Raw genomic sequence first — 13,714 nt, 5'->3', positions numbered from 1 at the left:
GACAGGCAGTGGTGGCTTGTGGAAGATACTGCAGAAGGGGTGCAGACGCTAGCTGGGGTGAAGGCAGGAAAGGCAGGCCAGGTGGGGCGAGAGACCTTTAGGGGCCCTCTGGACCGAAGCTTTTTATTTATTTATTTTATTTATTTTTTTTTGGTGGGACCCTGCCGGTGGCCAGGGATCGAACTGGCGCTGCAGAGGCTGCGGGCACCCTCGCAGCCCAGCGCTCAACCGCTGCGCCACCAGGGGAAGCCCTGGACCGAGGCTTTCAAGAACCCGGGAGACATAGCCAGTTTTGAAAATCCACTCCTAGTCCTTGACCTTAAAGGTAGCATCTGTTCATTGTAGATGGCTTGGGAAGTAGAGAAAGCGATATACATTAGGAAAAGCCAATGCCACCCATCACTCCATTCATCACCCAAAGCCACCACCTCAACCTGTGGACTGTATTTGTATTTGCTTTGCTCCTCTTCCTAAGACTTATTTTTGCACATGTGACATAATATCTATCCTTTTCCTTAAACTGTAGCATTCCCTCCTGTCACTGTGGATTCCCATGCACCACTTCAGTCGCTGCGTGATATTCCAGATACGAGGGCACTGTGCTTTCCACAGCCAGTTCCCTAATGTGGGCCATTAAGATTGCTCTCTCTTTTATTTTCCATTTTAAAACAAATTGCAATACAGTTTCCCTAGCATGAATTTTTATTTCTGTTTCAGATTATTTCTCTAAGATCAATTACTAGAAATGATTTTTCTTGGTTCACAGGGTGAGACACTGTTAGGTAGCACGTGGAAGCATTAATGGAGCCTGTTTTTGAGGACCTCACTTTGACCAAGGCTGTGTCAACATTGTTAACAATAATAATAACTAATAATCAAAGGATGAACCTCCACTGGGTACTGTGCTGGGAGTACCCACTGCCATGGTGGGGTTTCTGTGTGTGAGGAAACTGAGGTCCAGGAGCCCACACCCCCTGCCCCGCCCCTGCAGTCTAAGTGTGACTGCAGGCCTGTGCGAGCTCTGCTCTTACCCCTCCCCCAACCACTCCACCTGCTCCCCCTCCCCTGCGCCAGGTGCTCTCCCCAGGGGTCTGCAGGCAGCACCCAGTGCTGAGCAGGGACATCCTGACACCTGCACACCCCTCAGATCTACAAGTGGGCATGTCCAGGGTCACTCCTGGTGGAGTTCAGAGTTGGGAAGTCAAGCAAACACTGATTGGGATATGCAGCCCCCTCTGGGCTCCTCAAAATGTCTCCAGGCATCCATTTCCTGTGCTGTGTGGGTACACGGACATCTTCTTTTGGGAAAGAGCTTCCTGCTGCATCCAGAGCCCAGGGGACCTTAAATCAGTCATCAGTGGCTGTTTTCCCTCCAGTAAGTCTGAGCTACTCAGCATACAAATCACATCCACTGGGGCAGCTGAAGACTCCTTGAGAATGTGCAAAGAATAATGTTAAGGAGACTGCCTTCTCCCCACCAGTCATTGCTCAAGGGCTTGTGCGTCTGCCAGACCCCGCACAGCACCCCTGCCCCTCACCAAACAGTCAAGGAGCAGGCAGGTTGCTGGCAGAGGTGACAGATTCTCATTTCCCACTGTACCAGGCCTCCACTGCACCAGCTGGCTCCTAAAATAAAGGACACCCGGCTTGAGCTGGGGCTGGAGGAGCTGTGATTGTGGCTTCTTGCTTGCATTTCTGAGAGGGGGGAAAAGCCCCCAGTTCTATAGTCTGAAGTCTAACAACTCCTGGCCAAGGTGGTGAGCAATAATAACGTCTAGACTGGGCCACATGGTCCATAACCCCTCAGATTCCTAAACCCAGTGATTCTCAGAGTCCAGGCCACCAGAGTCAGAGCCCCCCACCCCTCAGATATTAGGAATGTTAATCCTGAGGCTGAGACAGGTGGGGGCAGGGGTGGAGATGGTGATCCAGAGTGGTGTAACCAATGCCCCAGGCAATTCTGATGGGCATCTTTGAGCACCAGTGCCTGAGAAATTAGTGATCCTCCCTGAGATGCATGCGGGCCACTCAAAAAGACAGTGAGACTCCTAAGGGTGTTTAATTCCTTCCCCCCTCCAGGCCTTGCATTTGTCCTCAGCAGATGGTGAATACATTATCCTCCTTTAGCCACATTTCAGTCAGCACCCACCTCATAGTGCCCTGCTCCCTGTCCCCCCAAAAGAAACAGCCATATATGAAGTATGTCCCCTCCTTGGAGGACCATAGGTCATGGACCTTGTACCCGGTCACACATACACATGTATGTTCACCCCTGAGGGGTGGACATACCCCGGAGATTCTTCACTTTGAGAACCAGGGTAATCCTTTTACTAGGGAGTTCTTTTACCCTGCGCCAGATTAGAGTTCAGGGAGGCACCTGGCCCACAGCACCCACAGATCAGAGTCTGTCCTTCACTTGCTGGCTGCTCTGGTTGGGGCACAGTGGAAAATCCCCCCCTCTGCTGGGTTCATCGGAGCTATCAAGTCATCAAAACAGCATCAGATGTTTCAGCAGAAGAAACAATTCGATTTAGTAACATGCACATGGAGAATCTACATAGGTTATGTGGATTCCACTGCATCCTGCCTTAAGAGAGGACAGGGTTTTAATCAAGAACTATGGACAGGGCCTCCCCGGTGGCGCAGCGGTTGAGCGCTGGGTTGTGAAGCTGCCCGCAGCCTCTGCAGCGCCGGTTCGATCCCCGGCTGCTCCCCGGCCACCGGAGGAGGGTCCCACATGGCGCGCAGACCTCTCCTGCCGCCCGCTGCTCTCCTCAGCAGTGTACTTCGGTCCTTCTGCCTGCTATGCTCCCCGCCCTGGCTCTGGTGAATTCTCTCACCCTCCCGCGCTTCTGACTGTACCCAGTGCTTGTATAAATAAATAAATAAATCTTTAAAAAAAAAAAAAGAACTATGGACGGGGGTCAGTTCGTGGGGCAGCAAGGAGAGAGGAGAGGGTCTTCACATGACGAAGAGGGGGTGGTTGTTTCTCTGCACATTTTGATCAATTTCTCAGACAGAGAAGGCATTTCTACATGTAACACTTCAGCTGCGTAGCACCCCAGTCTTCATTGTTCCAAGCTGTTCTGATGGCTTCCCACAGCTTTTCCTTAGCCTCAGGGTCTCAAGTGACCTCAAGTCTAAATCCACGTGCAGGAGTGGGAGTCATGAGGAAGCCAGCCCTGAGCATCTTGAGGAGGCCTATTCTGACATCTTCACACCCTCCAGTAGCTCCACCTATTCCGAGATAAGGCAAAAAGATCCCAATAGCAAGCAAAATAGCCTCCAATGAGGGAGGGAAACACTGAGTGCAGGGAGTTGGAGAGCAGTGAGGGAGCTGATGCAGAGAACTGCTGTAGGGAGCGGAAGAGACACTTGCAGCTGTTTCTTTTGGGGGGACAGGGAGCAGGGCACTATGAGGTGGGTGCTGACTGAAATGTGGCTAAAGGAGGATAATGTATTCACCATCTGCTGAGGACAAATGCAAGGTATGGAGGGGGGAAGGAATTAAACACCCTTACCAGTCTCACTGTCTTTTTGAGTGGCCTCCCTTGGGAGGGAGTTGTGTCAGGGACCTTGGAGCTCTTTCCAGCCTGGTGAGCATGGGACTTAAAAACTGGGCCTCATCTGGGGCTTGTGGGCCAAGATGGAGCTGCAGACCTGGCAGTGAGGACAAAGCTCACATCTCAGCTGCTGTTTGGACCGGCTGGATGGAGTAAGGAGGTCAGGGACATCAGTTGGGGAACACAGCAACCCCATAAAGGACCTTGCAGCCAGCTGCGCACAGAGAACAGGTGTTGCACAAACCACGCAGCGTCGAGGCTGAGTGCCCCCAAGCACATGACTGGGACAGCTCCCATCTGTCCCCCCTCCTGAGACTGGTCCCCAGCCTTGGTCACAGCTGGATGCTGTGGGCTCTCTGGCTGCAGCTACGCCTCCGGAGTCTCTCCACCTCAGCATCAATCCTCTCTTAAGGACTTTGTACTCCTTGCAATGTGAAGATCCAAGATTTGATAAAAAGACAGGTGCAAGTTAGAGATTAAATAGCTGAGCCTCCTCTCCTCTTGTGCTGAGGGCACGCCAACTGTTTCAAGTCCATATTTTCTCTTCCTTCGAAGAACAAATCTACTAAGCTCCCTTTTGGTGGCCTTAGCATGGTCTGAAGACTGAACATTTTCAGTTGCTTGCTAAGACCAGACACCTGCTCCCGCCTCTGCCCCCCACCAAGAGGCCAGATGTTGATCAAGCCCCAAGCAGCTTCCCAAGCAACTACCCACCTCCCCAGGAGCCAGACACAGCAGGCTGACTGCTATGTCCACAGCCCCCTCCTTGCAACCTTCCTATTTCTTTCAACTTTAACTTTCATCTCAAAGTCCTAAGGTGGGGTGTGTCTGCTGTGGATGGCAAAGAAGGGAATGGTGGGTTCCCCTCCTCCTTCATCTAGGGAATCAGGGAGGATACTTACTGTCTTCTTAGACCCAGCCACCACACAATCCAAAGCTGACCAGTCCCTCCTTCTAGAGGAGAATCCCCACCTTGACAGTGGCCCCTTCACTGCTCAGCTGACCCTTGTCTCTGAAGAGGTAGAGAAGAAGTTTCCCCTAACCCTCTGGCTGCTTCTCTTGGCAATCAAATTTTACCAGACAGATTAGTAGAAGAACGAACTTAATTTACTATGGAGACTCTGTGTGCATGGAGATTCTAAAGCCAATGGAACAAAAAGAGCCTGGGATGGGCTAATGGCGCTGGGATTCAAGCAAGGCAGAGGGGGCACAGGGCTAGGAGAAGGACGCTCCTATGATGAGGTACAGATGCTCTGTAACTAGATGATTGTCCTGCCACATAGACGGGGTTCTTGGATAGGAAAGTTATTCCTGGCGAAAACTGTAATTGTAAGATGCCCGACTTCTAGTCTTCCAAATTGTTCAGGGGGAGGGAAGTTTCTCATGAATCTTTAGGACTCAGCTTGAAATGATCCACATGCCCAAGCGACACATCTTGGGGAAGCCTATCTGAGAATATTGGGGTGACCTAAGCCATAAGCCTCCCGGGACAGACCCTTAAGCCTGGGCCTGGGTGACTGCTAATTATTCAGTGAACACTGGCTCATTTGCAAGTGCGATGGGTGGTGGGTAGAAAGCTATCTGTTCATCTCTTGGGGCGTTATATTCTGAGACCATCTCTCCCCCAGTTGTATCTTGAGTGTTGCAGTCTTTCAGGGATCGTTAACAATAAGCCATCAAAGAAAAGCAAATGCTTTTGACCTTTTCCCTAACCAAAGTTAGTAAATAGACTTCAACTGTCAACCAGTTTCCATTTCACTTGCACAAGGACTTCGATGCCAGAATCTAGAGCAGGAAGAAGAGTTTCTAATGTGAGCCAAGGAGAACTTTCTGTGACCACAGAGTTTCCGGTCCCTGCCCAGAAGCTGTCCTCTTCCCGAGCCCAAGGCAGGCTCACATGAAGGCCTGGCCTCCCGACACCACTTGTGAAGTGAGTATCTGACCGGAGCTGTAGGTTCCTTGCAATGCAGTGCTCTCGGTCAAAGCACAGAGCCTCGCCAGCCCCTGGCAGCCCTGCTACTGTCCTCTTCTCTGCTGTCATGGCGGGAAGCCTCCAGGGACTCCATGACAAACCCCGTTCCCTTCATGCCTTTAAAGCTAAAATAATCATCCTCTTCTCAAAACATCTTGACCTCCAGTCTGAAACCAGCCTCTCCCTCCACTGAAAGGAAACACCCTCTCTGAGAGTCCTCTGATGGCTCCCGGATGCTCCCCCTGGGACACTGGGAGATGGGAACTGGAAATGGGAGCTTCCTCCCATCCCTGAGGCAGAAGGAAAATCCATTAGAGGTCGCCCAAATTAGAGATGGCCCAGAGACATGACCACAAGCCCTTTCTGGGAAGAAGTTCTTCCTTTGCACCACTGCATGCAGAGGGGGTGGACATGTGTCCCTGGGACCCTCCGAGAAACCCTACCAAGCCCACCCCCAAGAGCCAGCTGCCACAGAGTCCAGTGTCCTGTTACCTGTGCCCATGCTGCCAGCTGGCAGAAACCATCTCTTGTACCTCAGCCCCTGTGCACCCTGCTGCCTCCTGGGATGCTGCCTTTGACCAGAGAACAGGCTGTGGAGCACTCCCTTTGCCATCTAGAGGCAGCAGGGATTGGCGGCAGCCAAATGCAGATTCCACAGGAGAGAAGTCAGGCCTGTCCTCCAGGCCTCTTGAGACTCGTGGCAGCTGGCACTGAGAGAGCAGGAACATTTTGGTGGAAGAACCCCAAGTTAGAACACAAGCTCCCCCTATCCAGGTTGTGAAATCTCAACAAGACTTTTGACTTCTTTGAGTGAGCATTTCATTGTCTGTGACTAGAAGAAGGAAAGCCCTTTCTTCAGTGAAGGATTAAATGAGGAGCTAAGTGGCCACTTGGCCGAGTGCCTGTGCCCAGTCATCCACCCGGGACCCTGCGTGCGTGCCCCTTTCTAGTAGCTTCGTCTGGCTGAGCCCCCAGTACTGGCATCACTGCCACAGTCAGGGCGACGTCCTTCCCACACCCAGACTGTCTGAGCCCTCCGTGGGTGCCTCGGCTGCCTCACCGTGCCTTCCCCTGCGCTCCTAGAGGTGATGATGCCCCAGGGTGAGTGTGGAAGCAGGAAGGCCTGTGAGGCTCAGTCTTTCCCTTTCTTCTTCCTCTCAGGATCCGCCCACTGGCAGGAAGCATCTGTGGTCCCTGCTCTGGGCCTTGTGGGAAGTCCTGCAGCTGTGGGAAGTCCTGCACACTGGGGTTCGGAAGCCCAGAGCTGGCACACGACTCTGCTACTTTTTTACCTTTTTTTAAAAAAAAAAAAAAGATTGATTGATTGATTGATTTATGCATACAAGAACTGGGGTGCAGGCCAGAGGTACAGGGGGTGAGAGGAGTCACCAGAGACAGAGTGGGGAGCAGAACAGGAGATTGAGTGACATACACTGCTGAGGGGAGCAGCAGGTGAGTCAGCAGAGGTCTGCTGCACTTTGTGGGTAGCTCCCCAACCAGGGATCGAACTAGTGCTGCAAAGGCTGCGGACAGCTTCATGGTGCTGAGACTTAACCCCGTGTGCCACCAGGGAGGCCCACTTTTTCTCCTTTGCCCAGACTGAAGGGTGTTTGGTTCTCGCTCTGTCTGCTCTTCTTGACCTGGTGGTGGGCTCCCCTCGAACCCAGCCCCCCTGAAAGCCTTGTGAGTCATGGTCTCCTGGGCGAGAGACACAGATAGATGTGCTTGTGACGTGTGTGCCAGCGAATCAGCCCCACCTCACACTCCACTCGTGACAGCACATGGACATCTGAGGCTCGCTCAGCTCTTTGCTCTGTCTCCATCCTTCCCTCTCTCGTCCTCCTCTCCCTCTCCCCCCACTGCATATCTCTGCCTCCCTGCTCCCTCTTCGCATGACCACCCCCCATTTCTCTCCCTCTTCCCCCATCTCTGTCACCAAGTGTGACCCACCCAGTTGTTCGACAAACTCTGCCTGAATCGCGCACGCATCCACCCCTGGAATCAGAGACTCACTTTCCATCTCTCAGCACCTGCCCCAGCCCCTGCGGTGATGTGGGGGACACAGAAGCTCCGCACCACGTGCTGTTTCTCCATCACCCGAATGGTCCGAGCCCGTGTGCCAGCCTCGCGTAGGTGCCGGCGCCTGCGAGCTGGTCACTTCGGTGACTGGTGTTGAATTAGGTACAGAGTGATCATAAGATTGGAAATCAAAATAATGACTATACCTGGGAAAACACCTCTTGGAGCTACAGAACATGTGGTTCTCTGCATGATATATAAGACAGGTAACCCATACTTACCCATACGTGCGTGTACCCTTCCCATGTCCTGCCACAGGGTGGGTGTTTTTGCCCTTGCTGTAAATCCATGGACACTAAAGCTAATCAATAGTAAATATTTTGCTGAACACACTGCTGTCAAATTTGGACCCACAAACTGTCCTCACAATGGCATGGACAGTTTGGTCCTGGTTCCCCAGTAGGGACTCAGCTTTCAAATAACATTCAGCGATGGTTATTCATTTCCAGGGACCCCTCCAAGACTGGGCGCAGAGCTGTGAGCAAGAGAAGGTTCTGGGGCTGTGGTGCTTTCTCTTGGTGTGATAGGGGGCTGCCCCCTTATGGAAGCCAGGAAAGGAAAATGTGGGGTCCGTGGGTCTCTGCAGGATGGGTTGGGGTCTCTAATGCTTGTCCATTTTAAGAGCGAGACGCTTGTCAATTTCTGATTGCAGACCTACGCCTGCCATGAATGAGACCTCTTTCTGCCACACATGCCCAAATCCTGAGCCCAGAATGATCCTAACCCCCACCACATACTTGCCCTTCAAGTCCAGCAAGGGCATTTCCAACCAGTGAACTTCCTGGGCAGGATCTGCGCTCACTCCAACTAGCCGTTTCCAAATATGCCACGGCATGGCTGCTGGTTGAATGGATTAAATAGCACAAGGGAGAGCTCTCACCCACCACCTCCAGAGCCAGGAGAGCAAAAGGGAGCCTTCAGGATCCTTGGTGTCATGGGTGGTAAGGAGAGAAAGGCCAACACCTTTCTTTAGGTGCTCTCTACCTGGAATGCTCACATGATTGTGCAGCAAACTCCTCCTCATCCTTCAAGGGCCAATCCTGATATAACCCCTCAGAGAAGCCTTCTCTTACCCCAGCAACTCTTAATTCTGGGTGTACATCAGTATCCCCTGGTCCCACAGATTGCTGATTCCCAGCCCCAGCAGGTCTGGGGTAGGGCCTAAGAACTAGCATTTCTAACAGATGCCCAGAGAATGCTGCTGGTCCGAAGGCCACACTCTGGGAACTGCTGCCTCACTTCCCAACTTCTCAAACGGAGCTTCCTCCTCTGCCAGTTTTGACCTAGGTGTCAGTTCTGGTCCTGCTGAAGCACCTTTACTGGGATCATTCATGCTGAGCAACTTGTATAAATTCTGCTCTTCTCAGCTTGAAGGGGTGCAGGGCAAGGAGAGCAGGCCCCTCCATGGCTGTGAATTCCAAGGGAGGCCATGCTGCCTCAGTCCCGCTGGCCTTCCCAGAGTGTTTCTAGTGTCCCCAGGGACAGGCCTGGGAACAGGAGCTCTAACCGCAAGTCAGGAAATTCATTCAGTGATTCCAGCCAAGTACGTACCTTGACTGGTCCTTAACCTGTTACCTGTTGGGCAGTGCCTGCTGAGTTCAACACACTGTTTTGAAGCCTCAGGCTTGAGTTAGTTGACGCTTGACTCTCACGAGAGTAATATGAGCCAGGAAACCCTATAGCACTTCTTTGGGGCTCAACTTCCCAATCTGTATAAGAGGAATAAAGGAGCTGCTACTGAAGGGACAGTCATGGGGACTAAATGAGTTAAAGCATGTCAAAAACTGGCAAGCAAGTGCTAATTGTTTTTAAAAGAAGAGGAAATAACAGTTCCTGCTATCCCTGGCAGCATGGGACACACTGACATGGGGAAGGGTGGTCTACCCCTGGAAAATTCCTAAGGGCAGTTCTGGGAATTGAACCTTGGTAACCATCCATGCTGGCTTAAACGAGACTATTCTTTCTTACTGAACCGTGTGGTGCTTCATGAGCGAGTGAGGTCTAGAAACCCAGTGACAGGATCCATTCCTTCATACATGCATACACTTATTCATGCAGTCACCTATTCAGCAGACGTTTAGTAAGTATCTACTATGTGCATGATACGAAATCACAGCCTAGATCACAATGTCCCACATGCATGTGACCTTCCTACCCCTCCTGACTCAGGACTCACTGTGGGAAGCAGCTGTTCTGCCCTCACTCCAGGCCTGCTCTTCTCTCTGTGACTGAAGACCTTGTTTTATTCTCCTCCTGCCTCCGGGCTCCATGCTGACCCCAGATCCAGCCCACCTCCCCCACCTCCGCTAGGTCCCTGGCCTGGAGGCTCCACTTCCCTCCCTCCCCTGCCCTCCTGAGATCTGGCACCAACAGTCAGTTTCTTATCAGAAAGCAGCATCTGGCAGCACTGGGGAGAATGACCTCATTGCACTATAGTTAAAGTGATTATCTGAGCGGAAGTGACTATTATGAAGCAGCTTTCTCTGTTTTAATATGCGTAGGTGTTGTAACCGGAGCATGGGATTTCCATGTTCACACTGATGTTTCCGGGATCTGAGAAATCCTTCCCCCACTCGTCTCCCAGAGGAGAGAGACATTCTGTGCAGTGGCTCGAGGAACCATGCAGGTTCCTACTCTCCCTGACACCCCAGCCTCTGGCCAGGCCACTGAGCTCCAGATCTCACTCCGTGCTGGAATAGTGCCTCGGGACAGGCCTTCCCACAGGAGAGCAGCTGCGGAGACCTTAGGTGGAGCCCAGGGAGGAAACTCCAGACAGACACAGGCATCTCCAGGAGAGTAAAAGAAAGTGTGTCCTAGGGGGAGGGTGTCCTGCAGGCCCTGAAGTCCCAGCCAACCATGGATGAGCTGTGTCATCACAGCACCCACAGCCTCAGCGTCCTATCTGTGAAATGGGTGAATAATGCCGCAGCCCTCCTGGGAATGCTGTGAAGACCGTGAGCTACAATAGAGGAAAGGCAGCTTACCCAGCTCATGGCATGCTCAGCAGGCTCTCCACAAAGAAGGAAAATCTGAGGTCCCGAGAGGCAGGGGGCCCTTGCGCCAACCACGTAGTACCTTCCATCATGCCTCTGGGGGTGTCTGCTGACCTCAGCCAGATGCAGGAGCAGCTTCCATCAGGTAAAGGAGGCAACAGGTAGTCCATGTCCAGGGCACGTCAGCAGCTGGGCCAGGCTCTGTGCACCCCATTAGTGACCTGTTGGCTAATGCCTGTTCAGCCCAGGCCTGAACAGAGCAGCGCACACGTGAGCAGAGAGCAGGCCCCGCGGAGGTGCTGCTAGGCTGGGGTCTTCCCCTCTCATCTCAGGCGCTTTTGTTCTGTTCACAGAACCTGACCCCGGGGTGGCCTCCTCAGAAGCGGACATCGCAATCATCGCAGGTGAGCTGTCCTGGGGCCACGGGTAACTGGGAGGGTGAGAAGAAGCACCCAGCGCCTCTCACGGTGGGAGTGGCAAGCTGTGGCTCTCCCTCCCTCAGACGTGGCTATGCATGTGGAGTGGAAGAGTCTGTACTTGCAAGAGAACGTGCCATATAGTGCCCCACGAGTGGGGGTGAGGCGAGGAAGGGACCAGGGCACTCAAGTCAGGACTGCAGATCCACAGGACTCCAGAGGCCACACAGGGAGATGTGGGGGCGGCTGAGGGGCTGGGTGGGCTGGCCAGGCCACAGTCCCTGGCCTCTGTCTCTCTCCTCCCACACTATCCCTGGCCTGGGGCTCCTGCCCGTACCCCTCCATCCTAAGGGAAATCTGGTCCTGCCCTAGCCCTGTTTTCTGTCGTGTACTGTGACCCCAAACTGTTTCAGGAACAGCTAAGACCGGGAGGGGAGCTTGCTGGTTTCTTCTTAGGGATACACTTCTGGCTTGTTCATTACTAACTCAAACTGTTATAGGGCAGCCCCGATACAAAACGGGGTGCCTGACTGTGGGTCCTCACCCGCACACTTAAAAGGACTTATCAATGCTCTACTGCAGGCACACGCGAAAGGTTAATAAAAGGTTTATTTACAAGGGAAGGAGAAATGAGGAAATGTACAGCTCAGGGAGAAAAGTGGGAGACAAAGTTTTAAATAAGTCCTACCTGATCCGCCAGTCTGGAATCCCAAATGGCACTCTGAGTGCTGGCTGCAAGCCAGGAGCCGTGAAGCCAGGAGGCAAGTGACAGCCAGCCCACCCAAGGCCCACGTGTTTGATTTTTATACCCAACCTGGCTGCTTCACTCCACCCTCAGGTCCCAGCCACCTTCCCTTTGGTGGTGATGGGATTTGTCTTTCCCAATGTCTTGATGGCTTTAGTCTGGAGTGGGGGTGGAGTCCACAAAGCCTGTATGGGATTAGCTCAGGACATCATTTTCCCCTAACAAAATGACCTCTCAAGTTAGAGAAAGAAGGGCAGGCAAAAAAGACGCCTGTTGGATTCTGTTTATCCAGACATTCTCCACATCGGCACCTAGTGTCTTGCAATTAGACAATATTATAAATGTAATGACAGTAGCAGCATCCCCGCGAAGGTAGGAGGAAGTCTGACACTGGTCTACAAAGCTGGGATTTGGGAAGGTTCGGCGCCCCCCACCCTCATCTTCTCCAACAGCCAGCCCCTCCCCAGTGAGCCCACACTCAAAGGCAGCCAGTTCCACCCAGTTTCCGGTACTTTTCTGGTTTTAGCACTTGCAGCTTTGTACCCAGGGAGTCCTGTGTCTGGGGCAGCCCCTCAGGGCAGATTGTCTTGGTTTTAAAGGCCTAAGTGCTGAGTCCCATGAGCCCTTCAATGTGAGGCAGATCCCCAGAGCTGCACGCTACAGATTCCGCGCACTATGCAGTGACTGCCTCAGTAGACAATGGGTGCCTGTGAGGAATCAATTTCCATTTCGGGAGACTATTGTGTGAAGGGCAAGAGGGGATAAGAATAGATGGGAGAGATGAGGGGCAGAGAGAAGAGGGAGGCAAGCATGGCCCAGCCCATTCTTCCAGCTGTTGTAGCAGCACACCTGCCCTGCACAGCCCTGGGTCCTGGCCCCTGCCCCAGACAGATCCTTGCATTTCCTGCCTGCAGGTGTGATCACTGCTGTGGCCTTCGTCCTGGTCTGCCTCCTCGTCGTCATGATGCACTACATGTACCGGCACAAGGGCACGTACCACACCAACGAGGCCAAGGGCACGGAGTTTGCGGAGAGTGCTGACGCAGCCCTGCAGGACGACCCATACCTCCAGGAAGCTGGCGACAGCAGCAGAAAGGAGTACTTTATTTGAGGGGCACCAGTTCTAGCTCCCCCAATACCTCCTCCAATTCCACAAAAGGAAATGCACCCCACTGCCCCACCCCACCACCTACACTACCAAGCAGACAGCAAGAGCACCCACCTCGTGCCGAGATATGTACCTCACCTGCACACACAAGGTACCAGCCTTGGCAGGCAGGAGGAACGGAGGAGGAATCAGCCAGGATGGGCCTCTCCCAGGGACCCAGGGTGCAGCACCCATGCAGAAGCCCAACCTCTGCTCTGACGGAGGAAGTCTGGGTCAGTACTTGGCACAAAAAGTACTTTGTCGCAGGCACGGGGGGACACCCTTGCTGCAGGGTGTAGCAGGGGCCCGGGAAGCAAGTGCAGGAGTCATCCGCAGGCTGACTGGGGCTCAGGGCATCAAATGTCAGTCCTTGACATTTGGGGGGAACAGCAGGTGCCAGAGCTAAAAGGCACCCCTGTCTTCCATTGATCCAGCTCTAAACGATTGGAAATAAATTTGAAATGTAAGCGAGCATTCAGAGTCAAATGGCATTGCTACCTTTGTCTGGGGAGAGATCCGCGCCTGGGCTGGCTTTCACAGGTGCACTCGTGTTCTTGACAGAGTGTGCGTGGCGACAGGCCTGGGACGGTCCCTTCGGCTCCAGATCTCAGCGAGCACAGACAGTGCAGCAGGCGCTGGGCCTGCCATGAAGGACAGAGGGGCTGTAACCAGCCGCCTTTCCCCACACAGGCACCCACTTCTAGAAGCCCATATAAGGTACAGCATCCCTCTAGAATGTTTTGTCACGGTGGCCAGGGCTGGACGCTCAGCTGCAGTGTTGATTTTCTCCTGCGCAGCA

General features: G+C 53.1%; 1 protein-coding gene across 1 annotated transcript in view; it reads left to right on the top strand.

Annotated features, from left to right (window-relative positions):
• Positions 1-13,382, top strand: part of GYPC (glycophorin C (Gerbich blood group)) — a 40,439-nt gene extending 27,057 nt beyond the window's left edge. Inside the window, exons 2-3 of the mRNA XM_084247067.1 lie at positions 10,961-11,011; positions 12,683-13,382. Of these exons, the coding sequence (XP_084103193.1) occupies positions 10,961-11,011; positions 12,683-12,879 (248 nt within the window). The 3' untranslated portion in view covers positions 12,880-13,382. The remainder of the gene's footprint in view (positions 1-10,960; positions 11,012-12,682) is intronic.
• The last annotated feature ends 332 nt before the right edge of the window (positions 13,383-13,714 follow it).

The sequence above is a fragment of the Talpa europaea genome, assembly GCF_964194135.1.
Source record: "Talpa europaea genome assembly, chromosome: 1".
Taxonomy (NCBI): domain Eukaryota; kingdom Metazoa; phylum Chordata; class Mammalia; order Eulipotyphla; family Talpidae; genus Talpa; species Talpa europaea.
Note: the sequence above shows the minus strand (reverse complement) of the source record. Positions and strands in the feature narration are given on the sequence as shown.